General features: G+C 38.5%; 1 protein-coding gene across 2 annotated transcripts in view; it reads left to right on the top strand.

Annotated features, from left to right (window-relative positions):
- LOC121368759 (PCI domain-containing protein 2-like) overlaps positions 1-17,761 on the top strand; it is an 89,422-nt gene extending 71,661 nt beyond the window's left edge. The window contains exons 14-16 of one of the 2 annotated variants that reach the window (XM_041493517.1): positions 7,103-7,172; positions 10,707-10,763; positions 16,915-17,761. In XM_041493517.1, coding sequence (XP_041349451.1) covers positions 7,103-7,172; positions 10,707-10,763; positions 16,915-17,004 — 217 coding nt within the window. In that variant the 3' untranslated portion in view covers positions 17,005-17,761. Of the gene's footprint in view, positions 1-7,102; positions 7,173-10,092; positions 10,764-16,914 lie in introns of those variants that run through there. The other variant, XM_041493509.1, reaches the window with a different exon arrangement.
- Positions 17,762-17,807: the final 46 nt, after the last annotated feature.

Below are 17,807 nucleotides of genomic sequence, written 5' to 3'. Positions count from 1 at the left end.
TAGCCCAGTGGTAGAGTGCTTGTTAATGTGTAGCAGTTAATACCTTACGATGTTAGTGGCTTGTTAAACCATACAGAGAAATAGGGTGTAGCCCAGTGGTAGAGTGCTTGTTAATGTGTAGCAGTTAATACCTTACGATGTTAGTGGCTTGTTAAACCATACAGAGAAATAGGGTGTAGCCCAGTGGTAGAGTGCTTGTTAATGTGTAGCAGTTAATACCTTACGATGTTAGTGGCTTGTTAAACCATAGAGAGAAATAGGGTGTAGCCCAGTGGTAGAGTGCTTGTTAATGTGTAGCAGTTAATACCTTACGATGTTAGTGGCTTGTTAATGTGTAGCAGTTAATACCTTACGATGTTAGTGGCTTGTTAAACCATACAGAGAAATAGGGTGTAGCCCAGTGGTAGAGTGCTTGTTAATGTGTAGCAGTTAATACCTTACGATGTTAGTGGCTTGTTAAACCATACAGAGAAATAGGGTGTAGCCCAGTGGTAGAGTGCTTGTTAATGTGTAGCAGTTAATACCTTACGATGTTAGTGGCTTGTTAAACCATACAGAGAAATAGGGTGTAGCCCAGTGGTAGAGTGCTTGTTAATGTGTAGCAGTTAATACCTTACGATGTTAGTGGCTTGTTAAACCATACAGAGAAATAGGGTGTAGCCCAGTGGTAGAGTGCTTGTTAATGTGTAGCAGTTAATACCTTACGATGTTAGTGGCTTGTTAATGTGTAGCAGTTACTACCTTACGATGTTAGTGGCTTGTTAAACCATACAGAGAAATAGGGTGTAGCCCAGTGGTAGAGTGCTTGTTTATGTGTAGCAGTTAATACCTTACGATGTTAGTGGCTTGTTAATGTGTAGCAGTTAATACCTTACGATGTTAGTGGCTTGTTAAACCATACAGAGAAATAGGGTGTAACCCAGTGGTAGAATGCTTGTTAATGTGTAGCAGTTAATACCTTACGATGTTAGTGGCTTGTTAAACCATACAGAGAAATAGGGTGTAGCCCAGTGGTAGAGTGCTTGTTAATGTGTAGCAGTTAATACCTTACGATGTTAGTGGCTTGTTAATGTGTAGCAGTTACTACCTTACGATGTTAGTGGCTTGTTAAACCATACAGAGAAATAGGGTGTAGCCCAGTGGTAGAGTGCTTGTTAATGTGTAGCAGTTAATACCTTACGATGTTAGTGGCTTGTTAATGTGTAGCAGTTAATACCTTACGATGTTAGTGGCTTGTTAAACCATACAGAGAAATAGGGTGTAACCCAGTGGTAGAATGCTTGTTAATGTGTAGCAGTTAATACCTTACGATGTTAGTGGCTTGTTAAACCATACAGAGAAATAGGGTGTAGCCCAGTGGTAGAGTGCTTGTTAATGTGTAGCAGTTAATACCGTACGATGTTAGTGGCTTGTTAAACCATACAGAGAAATAGGGTGTAACCCAGTGGTAGAATGCTTGTTAATGTGTAGCAGTTAATACCTTACGATGTTAGTGGCTTGTTAAACCATACAGAGAAATAGGGTGTAGCCCAGTGGTAGAGTGCTTGTTAATGTGTAGCAGTTAATACCTTACGATGTTAGTGGCTTGTTAAACCATACAGAGAAATAGGGTGTAGCCCAGTGGTAGAGTGCTTGTTAATGTGTAGCAGTTAATACCTTACGATGTTAGTGGCTTGTTAAACCATACAGAGAAATAGGGTGTAGCCCAGTGGTAGAGTGCTTGTTAATGTGTAGCAGTTAATACCTTACGATGTTAGTGGCTTGTTAAACCATACAGAGAAATAGGGTGTAGCCCAGTGGTAGAATGCTTGTTAATGTGTAGCAGTTAATACCTTACGATGTTAGTGGCTTGTTAAACCATACAGAGAAATAGGGTGTAGCCCAGTGGTAGAGTGCTTGTTAATGTGTAGCAGTTAATACCTTACGATGTTAGTGGCTTGTTAAACCATACAGAGAAATAGGGTGTAGCCCAGTGGTAGAGTGCTTGTTAATGTGTAGCAGTTAATACCTTACGATGTTAGTGGCTTGTTAAACCATACAGAGAAATAGGGTGTAGCCCAGTGGTAGAGTGCTTGTTAATGTGTAGCAGTTAATACCTTACGATGTTAGTGGCTTGTTAATGTGTAGCAGTTAATACCTTACAATGTTAGTGGCTTGTTAAACCATACAGAGAAATAGGGTGTAGCCCAGTGGTAGAGTGCTTGTTAATGTGTAGCAGTTAATACCTTACGATGTTAGTGGCTTGTTAAACCATAGAGAGAAATAGGGTGTAGCCCAGTGGTAGAGTGCTTGTTAATGTGTAGCAGTTAATACCTTACGATGTTAGTGGCTTGTTAAACCATACAGAGAAATAGGGTGTAGCCCAGTGGTAGAGTGCTTGTTAATGTGTAGCAGTTAATACCTTACGATGTTAGTGGCTTGTTAAACCATACAGAGAAATAGGGTGTAGCCCAGTGGTAGAGTGCTTGTTAATGTGTAGCAGTTAATACCTTACGATGTTAGTGGCTTGTTAAACCATAGAGAGAAATAGGGTGTAGCCCAGTGGTAGAGTGCTTGTTAATGTGTAGCAGTTAATACCTTACGATGTTAGTGGCTTGTTAATGTGTAGCAGTTAATACCTTACGATGTTAGTGGCTTGTTAAACCATACAGAGAAATAGGGTGTAGCCCAGTGGTAAAGTGCTTGTTAATGTGTAGCAGTTAATACCTTACGATGTTAGTGGCTTGTTAAACCATACAGAGAAATAGGGTGTAGCCCAGTGGTAGAGTGCTTGTTAATGTGTAGCAGTTAATACCTTACGATGTTAGTGGCTTGTTAAACCATACAGAGAAATAGGGTGTAGCCCAGTGGTAGAGTGCTTGTTAATGTGTAGCAGTTAATACCTTACGATGTTAGTGGCTTGTTAAACCATACAGAGAAATAGGGTGTAGCCCAGTGGTAGAGTGCTTGTTAATGTGTAGCAGTTAATACCTTACGATGTTAGTGGCTTGTTAAACCATACAGAGAAATAGGGTGTAGCCCAGTGGTAGAGTGCTTGTTAATGTGTAGCAGTTAATACCTTACGATGTTAGTGGCTTGTTAATGTGTAGCAGTTACTACCTTACGATGTTAGTGGCTTGTTAAACCATACAGAGAAATAGGGTGTAGCCCAGTGGTAGAGTGCTTGTTTATGTGTAGCAGTTAATACCTTACGATGTTAGTGGCTTGTTAATGTGTAGCAGTTAATACCTTACGATGTTAGTGGCTTGTTAAACCATACAGAGAAATAGGGTGTAACCCAGTGGTAGAATGCTTGTTAATGTGTAGCAGTTAATACCTTACGATGTTAGTGGCTTGTTAAACCATACAGAGAAATAGGGTGTAGCCCAGTGGTAGAGTGCTTGTTAATGTGTAGCAGTTAATACCTTACGATGTTAGTGGCTTGTTAATGTGTAGCAGTTACTACCTTACGATGTTAGTGGCTTGTTAAACCATACAGAGAAATAGGGTGTAGCCCAGTGGTAGAGTGCTTGTTAATGTGTAGCAGTTAATACCTTACGATGTTAGTGGCTTGTTAATGTGTAGCAGTTAATACCTTACGATGTTAGTGGCTTGTTAAACCATACAGAGAAATAGGGTGTAACCCAGTGGTAGAATGCTTGTTAATGTGTAGCAGTTAATACCTTACGATGTTAGTGGCTTGTTAAACCATACAGAGAAATAGGGTGTAGCCCAGTGGTAGAGTGCTTGTTAATGTGTAGCAGTTAATACCGTACGATGTTAGTGGCTTGTTAAACCATACAGAGAAATAGGGTGTAACCCAGTGGTAGAATGCTTGTTAATGTGTAGCAGTTAATACCTTACGATGTTAGTGGCTTGTTAAACCATACAGAGAAATAGGGTGTAGCCCAGTGGTAGAGTGCTTGTTAATGTGTAGCAGTTAATACCTTACGATGTTAGTGGCTTGTTAAACCATACAGAGAAATAGGGTGTAGCCCAGTGGTAGAGTGCTTGTTAATGTGTAGCAGTTAATACCTTACGATGTTAGTGGCTTGTTAAACCATACAGAGAAATAGGGTGTAGCCCAGTGGTAGAGTGCTTGTTAATGTGTAGCAGTTAATACCTTACGATGTTAGTGGCTTGTTAAACCATACAGAGAAATAGGGTGTAGCCCAGTGGTAGAATGCTTGTTAATGTGTAGCAGTTAATACCTTACGATGTTAGTGGCTTGTTAAACCATACAGAGAAATAGGGTGTAGCCCAGTGGTAGAGTGCTTGTTAATGTGTAGCAGTTAATACCTTACGATGTTAGTGGCTTGTTAAACCATACAGAGAAATAGGGTGTAGCCCAGTGGTAGAGTGCTTGTTAATGTGTAGCAGTTAATACCTTACGATGTTAGTGGCTTGTTAAACCATACAGAGAAATAGGGTGTAGCCCAGTGGTAGAGTGCTTGTTAATGTGTAGCAGTTAATACCTTACGATGTTAGTGGCTTGTTAATGTGTAGCAGTTAATACCTTACAATGTTAGTGGCTTGTTAAACCATACAGAGAAATAGGGTGTAGCCCAGTGGTAGAGTGCTTGTTAATGTGTAGCAGTTAATACCTTACGATGTTAGTGGCTTGTTAAACCATAGAGAGAAATAGGGTGTAGCCCAGTGGTAGAGTGCTTGTTAATGTGTAGCAGTTAATACCTTACGATGTTAGTGGCTTGTTAAACCATACAGAGAAATAGGGTGTAGCCCAGTGGTAGAGTGCTTGTTAATGTGTAGCAGTTAATACCTTACGATGTTAGTGGCTTGTTAAACCATACAGAGAAATAGGGTGTAGCCCAGTGGTAGAGTGCTTGTTAATGTGTAGCAGTTAATACCTTACGATGTTAGTGGCTTGTTAAACCATAGAGAGAAATAGGGTGTAGCCCAGTGGTAGAGTGCTTGTTAATGTGTAGCAGTTAATACCTTACGATGTTAGTGGCTTGTTAATGTGTAGCAGTTAATACCTTACGATGTTAGTGGCTTGTTAAACCATACAGAGAAATAGGGTGTAGCCCAGTGGTAAAGTGCTTGTTAATGTGTAGCAGTTAATACCTTACGATGTTAGTGGCTTGTTAAACCATACAGAGAAATAGGGTGTAGCCCAGTGGTAGAGTGCTTGTTAATGTGTAGCAGTTAATACCTTACGATGTTAGTGGCTTGTTAAACCATACAGAGAAATAGGGTGTAGCCCAGTGGTAGAGTGCTTGTTAATGTGTAGCAGTTAATACCTTACGATGTTAGTGGCTTGTTAAACCATACAGAGAAATAGGGTGTAGCCCAGTGGTAGAGTGCTTGTTAATGTGTAGCAGTTAATACCTTACGATGTTAGTGGCTTGTTAATGTGTAGCAGTTACTACCTTACGATGTTAGTGGCTTGTTAAACCATACAGAGAAATAGGGTGTAGCCCAGTGGTAGAGTGCTTGTTAATGTGTAGCAGTTAATACCTTACGATGTTAGTGGCTTGTTAATGTGTAGCAGTTAATACCTTACGATGTTAGTGGCTTGTTAAACCATACAGAGAAATAGGGTGTAACCCAGTGGTAGAATGCTTGTTAATGTGTAGCAGTTAATACCTTACGATGTTAGTGGCTTGTTAAACCATACAGAGAAATAGGGTGTAGCCCAGTGGTAGAGTGCTTGTTAATGTGTAGCAGTTAATACCTTACGATGTTAGTGGCTTGTTAAACCATACAGAGAAATAGGGTGTAGCCCAGTGGTAGAGTGCTTGTTAATGTGTAGCAGTTAATACCTTACGATGTTAGTGGCTTGTTAATGTGTAGCAGTTAATACCTTACGATGTTAGTGGCTTGTTAAACCATACAGAGAAATAGGGTGTAACCCAGTGGTAGAATGCTTGTTAATGTGTAGAGTTAATACCTTACGATGTTAGTGGCTTGTTAAACCATACAGAGAAATAGGGTGTAACCCAGTGGTAGAGTGCTTGTTAATGTGTAGCAGTTAATACCTTACGATGTTAGTGGCTTGTTAAACCATACAGAGAAATAGGGTGTAGCCCAGTGGTAGAGTGCTTGTTAATGTGTAGCAGTTAATACCGTACGATGTTAGTGGCTTGTTAAACCATACAGAGAAATAGGGTGTAACCCAGTGGTAGAATGCTTGTTAATGTGTAGCAGTTAATACCTTACGATGTTAGTGGCTTGTTAAACCATACAGAGAAATAGGGTGTAACCCAGTGGTAGAGTGCTTGTTAATGTGTAGCAGTTAGTACCTTACGATGTTAGTGGCTTGTTAAACCATACAGAGAAATAGGGTGTAGCCCAGTGGTAGAGTGCTTGTTAATGTGTAGCAGTTAATACCGTACGATGTTAGTGGCTTGTTAAACCATACAGAGAAATAGGGTGTAACCCAGTGGTAGAATGCTTGTTAATGTGTAGCAGTTAATACTGTACGATGTTAGTGGCTTGTTAAACCATACAGAGAAATAGGGTGTAGCCCAGTGGTAGAGTGCTTGTTAATGTGTAGCAGTTAATACCTTACGATGTTAGTGGCTTGTTAAACCATACAGAGAAATAGGGTGTAACCCAGTGGTAGAATGCTTGTTAATGTGTAGCAGTTAATACCGTACGATGTTAGTGGCTTGTTAAACCATACAGAGAAATAGGGTGTAACCCAGTGGTAGAATGCTTGTTAATGTGTAGCAGTTAATACCTTACGATGTTAGTGGCTTGTTAAACCATACAGAGAAATAGGGTGTAGCCCAGTGGTAGAGTGCTTGTTAATGTGTAGCAGTTAATACCTTACGATGTTAGTGGCTTGTTAAACCATACAGAGAAATAGGGTGTAGCCCAGTGGTAGAGTGCTTGCCTGAAGAGCGATGGGTCATAGAATCAAATCTCCTCAGTGGACCCAATGGGTTTTTTCTCATCCCAGCCAGTCCTTTATTAAAGTCCCTAATATGTGCTGTACTGTTTGTGATGGAAGTCTATATAAAAGTTCCCTTGCTGCTGTTTGGTTCAAGTAGTCCGTGTTGATGGCACTGGGTTCTGGCATTCACCCTAGTGTTACACTCACCATATGTCAGACACCAGGTAGCCGTGTTAAATATAACATTCCTTTTTTCTCTTACAGATATCTCATCAACAACAAGACGCATCTCTTGCCCATTGATGAGTTCACAACAGTTCTCAAACTAATGGAGGTAAAGATTGTTTTTAAAAATTAATGTGCCAGTATTTGGAACAGTTTAAACAATGAAATGTAGAAGCATCTTTCTGTAAGCTCTGTGGTATGTTGGGTCAGTCATTTATAAATTTAGTGTTTACCCAAAATACTCCAAAGCTGGGTCTGGTTCTGGCGAGTCTGTTCAAGTATAGCACCTATTCTATGTCATTTGCTGCCAGATCTCTACTGTAATCCACACTAGCGCAGATGCAATGTGTTTTGTCACATTTGATTCAATGCTTTTCAGGGTTCGCACAGGTGCTTGAAGTGCTTGAAAGTACTTGAATTTTGTTAATGTATTTTTAAGGCCTTGACCACCTTGAAAACTCATATTTTTGTGAAAAAGTCTTTGAAAAGTCCTTGAATTTTATTTTCCCCTCCCGAAAAAATAGGAAACATGCCTTTCATAGCTTTAGTAAAAAAAAAAATGAATCGCTTCCATAGGTTTATTTACGCGTCAATCCAAAACTTCTTTGACATTCCCGCCAAATATGTGCTTCGGCTGTCCACGGAAATGAAATATTCACAAATACTGATCTCTGATTGGGTCAAAGTATTTGCACATGCAGACATGTGGTTGTTGTACATCATCGGAATACGCCATTGTTTGATTGTTAAATTAACCATGAAAATTCTTTCAACATGTCATGCAAGTGTAAATTTAATGATACCTGGTTGCAAACCGAGGATTATAAGGACTGGCTTTTGTGTGTGCCCAATGATGGACACAAAGTGCGATGCAGACTATGCTCTAAAGCATTCAGTATAGCAAGCATGGGCGAGGCAGCGTTACGAAGTCTGTATGTTTGTAGTTTGAATAAATGATCTGGTATGTACTTTGTTTTGTTTCTCAGGCTAGTTTAACATTTAATGATGTGCGTTAGTATTTTGCAACTCGATAAATTTTGTGACTGGGGTTTACTGGTGAGCGATAATAGGCAAACAGCCATAGCGCTCTTGGGAAATGATGTCACAGATTAGTTCAGTGACGCCCGCGCTCAAGCCGACCTCGATATGTATATGGTGATGTCTGGTGAACCGGCGCACCTAAGCATTGAAAGATCGTTTTTAGAATTAAAACTAGAGGGCAAAGCTGTAAAATTGGTTTGTATGAAATAAGTAGTGCATCATCTGTAATACACTGTTAGTATCTGTGACATCTGTTGTAAAGAAACATTTAAATATCGTCAATAAATGTACTTACCCCCCTATAGGCCCATTCAGAAGGACTTCCATGTTAAATTAATAAGGCTTGAAGCAGTGTATAATTATATGTGCAATGACAGTCTACTTTTTATTACTAGGTAAGTTTATTTAAAACATGTTTTTGTGTCCTTGAAAAATTAATTTAAGTACTTGAAAAAGTCCTTGAATTTGAATTTTATTTTCTCAAACCTGTATGAACCCTGGCTTTTCTTTTCTTGTTTTTTTACTAGTACCATACCAGACCTGGACCAGCTCCTGTGTGTTTTCGGCTTTAGAGAGTTAAAGTTTGTTTTGTTTAATGACACCACTAGAGCACATTGACTAATGAATCATTGGCTATTGAATGTCAAATATTTGGTACTTCTGACTTTTAGTCATCAGAGGAAACCCGCTATATTTTTCCTAATGCAGGAAGGGATCTCTTATATGCACTTTCCCACAAACAGGAAAACATATACCACAGCCTTTGACCAGTTGTGGTGCACTGGTTGAAACAAGAAAACCCCCAGCCAGTTGAATGGATCCACCGAGGTGGTTTGATCCTGTGATGTGACCAACTGAGCAAAATCCCATCCCAGGGCTTTAGAGAGATGCTGAAACTATTCCCATTGTGAGCCATTAAACCCCAGTAGTTCGAACAATGTAAATATTAAAAGTGTTTTATTATACTGTTTCAGCCTTTATCAGCTTCTCGCTAGCTCAGTGGTATAATGTGCCAATCATATAATATGCAAATTTTATTTTATACCCTGAGTGAGTGAATGAATGAATGAATGTTTAACGACACCCCAGCACGAAAAATACATCGGCCAATGGGTGTCAAACGTAAATCTAAAATGCCCATGAGTGAGATGATGGAAATGTCCTCATTTTGTGAAGTAAATTGCCAGAATGTACATGCTGGTGATCTCCAATAATAAATATAATAGTAAAGGTTTAGATGAACCTTACCAGGTTTGTAACTTTTGCTTTGTTAGAGCACAACTGGCAGATTCTATGCTGAAAAGTGGCCACTTTTTGTATATTGATATCACGGGTCAAATTGAGCAGAATTTCTTGCTGGACACTAGGTCTGGTAAGCTAAAACTTCTACCAGACCAAATCAAAATCTGCTGAACCAATCTTGATGATACGGTACATGTATACAGTCAAACCTCGTTATACCGTCCACTTTGGGACCCAACTGATTTTGGCATAACGAGTTTGGAGTTATTACAAGTTTTATTAAAAGAGGGTAAATTTGAATTTTGTGCTCAAAATTTTTTTAGGTGATAAGCAGGCAATTAAATGCAAAATATAGTCCAATGGGAAAGCAGGCAGAAATATCTTATGTCCATAGTGATGTTGACTGGCCAAACCTGGTCGTGCCGGCAGTATTTCGAGCCCTGAATATCTAATCAAAGCAATTCCAGTTACTAAGCAAGTCCAGTTACTAAGCAAGTCCAGTTACTGATTTAAAATAAATGTGGTCAGTAGACTCCTTCTCATTATGTTGTTTTTTTCAGATGGAAGACATTGACGATGATGAAACACAGTGCATTATTGCAAATCTTGTTATGTTTTTTTTTTTCAGATGGAAGACATTGACGATGATGAAACACAGTGCATTATTGCAAATCTTGGTTTTTTCAAATGGAAGACATTGACGATGATGAAAAACAGTGCATTATTGCAAATCTTGGTTTTTTCAGATGGAAGACATTGACGTTGATGAAACACAGTGCATTATTGCAAATCTTTTTTTTTTTCAGATGGAAGACATTGACGATGGTGAAACACAGTGCATTATTGCAAATCTTGGTTTTTTTCAGATGGAAGACATTGACGATGATGAAACACAGTGCATTATTGCAAATCTTGTTATGTTTTTGTTTTTCAGATGGAAGACATTGACGATGATGAAACACAGTGCATTATTGCAAATCTTGTTATGTTTTTTTTTTTCAGATGGAAGACATTGACGATGATGAAACACAGTGCATTATTGCAAATCTTGGTTTTTTCAGATGGAAGACATTGACGATGATGAAACACAGTGCATTATTGCAAATCTTGTTTTTTTTTCAGATGGAAGACATTGACGATGATGAAACACAGTGCATTATTGCAAATCTTGTTTTTTTCAGATGGACGACATTGACGATGATGAAACACAGTGCATTATTGCAAATCTTTTTTTTTTCAGATGGAAGACATTGACGATGATGAAACACAGTGCATTATTGCAAATCTTGTTTTTTTTCAGATGGAAGACATTGACGATGATGAAACACAGTGCATTATTGCAAATCTTGTTTTTTTTCAGATGGAAGACATTGACGATGATGAAACACAGTGCATTATTGCAAATCTTATTTATGAGGTAACTTTTTATTCGCCCGTCTAGGATGGGTCCTATTATGATATGACATTGTCCGTCCGTCCATACGTACTTTTTCTTGTCTGGACCATATCTTGCATACAGGACCATCAAACCTCACATGTAGGAACAACTTGGGATGGCAGTGTGTCGGGTACGTTTACTAGGTCAGTGTAACCTACTTTTCATGATCTACTGCACATAACAGTAAATCATGGACCGGACATATCTTACATACAGGTCCATCAAACCTCAGATGTAGGGACAACTTGGAATGTTGGTGTGTCACGTACTATTACTAGGTCACTGTGACCTACTTTTCATGGTCTACTACATGTAACAGTAAATCCTTGTCCAGACCATATCTTGCATACAGATGCATACAGGACTATCAAACCTCACATGTAGGAACAACTTGGTGGTGTGTCATGTACTATTACTAGGTCACTGTACCACAACTGGTGAAAGGCCATGGTATGTACTTTCTTGTTTGTGGGAAAGTGCATATAAAAGATCCCTTGCTGCATTAGGAAAAATGTAGCAGGTTTCCTCTGATGACTACAAGTCAGAATTACCAAATGTTTGACATCCAATAGTCAATGATTAATTAATCAATGTGATCTAGTGGTATCATTAAAACAAAACAAACTTTGATGCACAGTTGATACAGGCTCATCCTAATCGGTGGGCTCATTGGACTGTTTCTTGTTACAACCAGTGCTCCACTACTAGTGTAACAAAACAAACTTTGATGCACAGTTGATACAGGCTCATCCTAATCGGTGGGCTCATTGGACTGTTTCTTGTTACAACCAGTGCTCCACTACTAGTGTAACAAAACAAACTTTGATGCACAGTTGATACAGGCTCATCCTAATCGGTGGGCTCATTGGACTGTTTCTTGTTACAACCAGTGCTCCACTACTAGTGTAACAAAACAAACTTTGATGCACAGTTGATACAGGCTCATCCTAATCGGTGGGCTCATTGGACTGTTTCTTGTTACAACCAGTGCTCCACTACTAGTGTAACAAAACAAACTTTGATGCACAGTTGATACAGGCTCATCCTAATCGGTGGGCTCATTGGACTGTTTCTTGTTACAACCAGTGCTCCACTACTAGTGTAACAAAACAAACTTTGATGCACAGTTGATACAGGCTCATCCTAATCGGTGGGCTCATTGGACTGTTTCTTGTTAAACCAGTGCTCCACTACTAGTGTAACAAAACAAACTTTGATGCACAGTTGATACAGGCTCATCCTAATCGGTGGGCTCATTGGACTGTTTCTTGTTACAACCAGTGCTCCACTACTAGTGTAACAAAACAAACTTTGATGCACAGTTGATACAGGCTCATCCTAATCGGTGGGCTCATTGGACTGTTTCTTGTTACAACCAGTGCTCCACTACTAGTGTAACAAAACAAACTTTGATGCACAGTTGATACAGGCTCATCCTAATCGGTGGGCTCTTTGGACTGTTTCTTGTTACAACCAGTGCTCCACTACTAGTGTAACAAAACAAACTTTGATGCACAGTTGATACAGGCTCATCCTAATCGGCGGGCTCATTGGACTGTTTCTTGTTACAACCAGTGCTCCACTACTAGTGTAACAAAACAAACTTTGATGCACAGTTGATACAGGCTCATCCTAATCGGTGGGCTCATTGGACTGTTTCTTGTTACAACCAGTGCTCCACTACTAGTGTAACAAAACAAACTTTGATGCACAGTTGATACAGGCTCATCCTAATCGGTGGGCTCATTGGACTGTTTCTTGTTACAACCAGTGCTCCACTACTAGTGTAACAAAACAAACTTTGATGCACAGTTGATACAGGCTCATCCTAATCGGTGGGCTCTTTGGACTGTTTCTTGTTACAACCAGTGCTCCACTACTAGTGTAACAAAGGCCATAGTATGTACTGTCATGTCAGTGGAATGGTGCAGATAAAAGATACCTTGTTGTTAGTTAACAATAACAGCAAGTTTCCTCTCTCCTCAGTGGGGGCCTGAACCTGGTGCTATTGTAACTAAAGGAAAGGATAAAGGAAATGTTTTATTTAACGACGCACTCAACACATTTTATTTATGGTTATATCACATTGTAACTAATCAAAAATGTGTTAAATGAGTCATTAAATAAGATATTTCTTCCTTCCTGTCCATTAAAGGAAGGGTCAACTCCAACAAGAGCCTTGTGTGTTGGAAAGATTCATACCCGGACCACCAACACGTACTGACACTTTAACAAATGAAAAACGCATAATTTTAGAGTTAATAAAAAGCCATGATTATTCCTGTTAACTGGGGGCAGCCATTTTGTTTCGTTTTTGTGACGTCTGCTGCTATAGCTTGGGGCGAAGTGACGTCAGCTCCATCCAACTCCTCTATCCACAGTGTAAACAAACGCTCTAATTTACGACAAGGTGCTTCTCTTTCATCAGCCTGACTTGTAAAACAACATAAATGACTTTATAGTATAATAAACTATTTAACTAAATATATTTCAGTTTGCACCAACGGAACGAAATGGAGTTATAGTATTTTTCTTTTAAAAAATCCAAAGAAAAAATGCATATTATTAGGCCTATTGGTAGGGTATGTTCGAGCAAAAACGACCACTCACGATACCCAAGTGATAATTTTCTTTTCTTTGGGACTACGTCATTGGTAAGATTTATCATTTTAGATGGGGAAAGTGTACTTAATCAAGGGTTTTACAGAATTACTTACAGTAATAAAGCAGGACAGCTGATAATGTCCATTACAATTTGAGGGGTGTCTGCGGGTTATCACACAAAACCCTGTGATCTTAATAAAAGAGGCATGTCTTTTTAGTGTGTCTAGACACAGTGACTGGGGACTGTCTAAATATACACATGCCAATCAGGAACCACAGGTACAGGCCACGGAAACAAAAGACCAATTAACCAAGAAAACACTCTGATTATTATTTCAGTGTGTGGGTTAATTTATGTACAAAATATAATACAGTTATTTCAACACTTTGACAATGGTGGTTTATTTTGTATTGAAAAATAATATATACTTGTTGCTGGCTTACTGGGATGGATATTATTACAGAATATTGTGATGCATCCGCAAAAATCAGGTATGTTTTGTTTCTTCAGTTCGAAGACCAATTCCGTAACCACCAGCTTGCCAGAGCGCCTATTCACTGTGATGGTACAAAATGTCTGCGCCCGTTATATATAATAGCTGTCACATTTAACCGTTTTATTAATTAACTATACGATTATACTTGTTGATATTAAGCAATAATGTGCATTATATATCGTTGAATATGCATACCAGGCCAAATGCCTTGATTGTCCCCTCCTTTAACTATACGATTATACTTGTTGATATTAAGCAGTAATGTGCATTATATATCGTTGAATATGCATACCAGGCCAAATGCCTTGATTGTCCCCTCCTTTAACTATACGATTATACTTGTTGATATGAAGCAGTAATGTGCATTATATATCGTTGAATATGCATACCAGGCCAAATGCCTTGATTGTCCCCTCCTTTAACTATACGATTATACTTGTTGATATTAAGCAATAACGTGCATTATATATCGTTGAATATGCATATATATCGTTGAATATGCATACCAGGCCAAATGCCTTGATTGTCCCCTCCTTTAACTATACGATTATACTTGTTGATATTAAGCAATAATGTGCATTATATATAGTTGAATATGCATACCAGGCCAAATGCCTTGATTGTCCCCTCCTTTAAGATGGGTACTTAGTTTATATGGTGGGATGTAGCTCAGGGGTAAAGCTCTCGTCTGATGTATGGTCGGTTTAGGATCGATCCCCATCAGTGAACCCATTGAACTATTTCTTGTTCCAGCCAGTGCACCACAACTAATATATTAATGGCTGTGGTATGTGCTATCCTGTCTGTGGGATGGTGCTTGTAAAAGATCCCTTGCTATTCATGGAAAAATGTAGCGGGTTTCCTCTCTGAGACTATTTGTCAGAATTACCCAATGTTTGATATCCAATGATTAATAAATCAATGTGCTGTAGTGGTGTCATTAAAGAAAACCATCTTTAACTTTAGTTGGTCTAAGTCCTTGCAAATGTTTGTGATTATATAACTGATACTTCTGTCCTGTGTTGTGTGGCGGAGTAGGTCACAGGTCAGTAGTAGTGCTATTGCTTGATGTGCAGCGAGTCCTGGGATCAATCCCTCTTTTTAAGACTCGCCATGCTGCTTTCCATTTTAACCAGTTTTTATTGTATCTATTGCAAAAAGTATATCAAAATAGCTCAGGATGTAGCCTCTTTGGCATAAGTGGGTTTTTTCTCTCATTCTGTAGACAGTGTCACAATTACAGTTTGAGACACCTAATCAGGGCTCACCCTGTCCTTGTTTTTTTATACAAAATGGCTACATTTAGTCTTTGGCTAAAAAAAACCATTTCTTAAACTAACCACATTTTATTAATTTTCAAGTAAATACTCAACATAGTAAATGTTTAATGACACCACTAAAACACTAAAATTAATTATTGGCTGTTGGATGTCAAACATTTGGCAATTCTGAAATGCAATTTTCAGAGGAAACCTTCTACATTTTACCATTAGCAGAAAGAGATGTTTTATATCCACTTTTCCCACTGATAGGACATGATCACTACCTTGGATATAGCAGTCACAAGGCACTGGCTGGGATGGGGCAATCAGAGTCGTCCTAAAAGGCTTGATCATACTCCTTTCCTTACAGACACTGGCTAAACATTAAACACCTCTTCTATAAAACAGACTCATGAACCTTTGTTCATTAAACACCACTTCTCTAGCCATTTAAAACATTCATCTCTTCTATAAAACACTTGACTTATGAACCTTTGTTCGTTAAACACCACTTCTCTAGCCATTTAAAACAGTCATCTCTTCTATAAAACACTTGACTCATGAACCTTTGTTCGTTAAACACCACTTCTCTAGCCATTTAAAACAGTCATCTCTTCTATAAAACACTTGACTGATGAACCTTTGTTCGTTAAACACCACTTCTCTAGCCATTTAAAACAGTCATCTCTTCTATAAAACACTTGACTCATGAACCTTTGTTCGTTAAACACCACTTCTCTAGCCATTTAAAACAGTCATCTCTTCTATAAAACACTTGACTCATGAACCTTTGTTCGTTAAACACCACTCCTCTAGCCATTTAAAACAGTCATCTCTTCTATAAAACACTTGACTCATGAACCTTTGTTCGTTAAACACCACTTCTCTAGCCATTTAAAACAGTCATCTCTTCTATAAAACACTTGACTCATGAACCTTTGTTCGTTAAACACCACTTCTCTAGCCATTTAAAACAGTCATCTCTTCTATAAAACACTTGACTCATGAACCTTTGTTCGTTAAACACCACTCCTCTAGCCATTTAAAACAGTCATCTCTTCTATAAAACACTTGACTCATGAACCTTTGTTAATTAAACACCACTTCTCTAACCATTTAAAACAGTCATCTCTTCTATAAAACACTTGACTCATGAACCTTTGTTAATTAAACACCACTTCTCTAACCATTTAAAACAGTCATCTCTTCTATAAAACACTTGACTCATGAACCTTTGTTCGTTAAACACCACTTCTCTAGCCATTTAAAACAGTCATCTCTTCTATAAAACACTTGACTCATGAACCTTTGTTCGTTAAACACCACTTCTCTAGCCATTTAAAACAGTCATCTCTTCTATAAAACACTTGACTCATGAACCTTTGTTCGTTAAACACCACTTCTCTAGCCATTTAAAACATTCATCTCTTCTATAAAACACTTGACTTATGAACCTTTGTTCGTTAAACACCACTTCTCTAGCCATTTAAAACAGTCATCTCTTCTATAAAACACATGACTCATGAACCTTTGTTAATTAAACACCACTTCTCTAGCCATTTAAAACATTCATCACTTCTATAAAACACGAGTCATGAACCTTTGTTCATTAAACACCACTTCTCTAGCCATTTAAAACAGTCATCATGTCTATAAAACACTTGACTCATGAACCTCTGTTCATTAAACACCATTTCTCTAGCCATTTAAAACAGTCACCTCTTCTATAAAACACTTGACTCATGAACCTTTGTCCTTCTGTTTCAGAACAAAATAAAAGGCTACATATCTCACCAGCACCAGAAACTTGTTGTCAGTAAGCAGAATCCATTCCCAGTGTTGTCTTCAGTCTTATAGCACTGAATGCAGAGAAGAGGAACCCTTCGTCCCATCAGTCAATTTCATTGTAGTCTTACAGTACTGAATGTAAAGATGAACCCTTCGTCCCATCAGTCAATTTCACTGTAGTCTTATAGCACTGAATGCATAGGAACCGTTCGTCCCATCAGTCAATTTCACTGTAGTCTTATAGCACTGAATGCATAGGAACCGTTCGTCCCATCAGTCAATTTCACTGTAGTCTTATAGCACTGAATGCAGAGAAGAGGAACCCTTTGTCCCATCAGTCAATTTCATTGTACAGTCGAAAAGCATTGGACAGTGTAAAGGATTCCATTATAACATATCAAAAAGTGCTGTTCATTTTATGTGACAAATGTCAAGGAGTCTTTCATCAGTCATCAGATTTCATTGTCCAGCTCTATAGCTCAAACAGACCAGTAAGGATTCTCTCCTCATAGCATCGAGCATGATGTAAAGGATTTCTTTATTCCAACAGATTTCTGTGTAGAGTATTGTTGCATTAAAAACAATTTAACGGATTCATTCATCAGTCTAATTTATTCATCACACGTTTTTTTTTACCTAAGGCTTGTATAAAATGGATTTAATTAAATCCATTATGTGTAATTTCAGACCAAAACAGGCCTAAATTGATATTAAGGTGAAGGTCACTGGTTCAGATGGAGCATATTTCACTTTTGTGTATGGACACTGTTTAACGGACCTGTGAATGGTCAAGTATGTAATTTATATTAAAATTTGATTAAAAAAATGGAGCGTTTGTTGTCAGTAGAAGTAGTGGTCAGGGGTGCAAAGCA

This window comes from Gigantopelta aegis, chromosome 1, assembly GCF_016097555.1.
Source record: "Gigantopelta aegis isolate Gae_Host chromosome 1, Gae_host_genome, whole genome shotgun sequence".
Classification (NCBI taxonomy): domain Eukaryota; kingdom Metazoa; phylum Mollusca; class Gastropoda; order Neomphalida; family Peltospiridae; genus Gigantopelta; species Gigantopelta aegis.
Note: the sequence above shows the minus strand (reverse complement) of the source record. Positions and strands in the feature narration are given on the sequence as shown.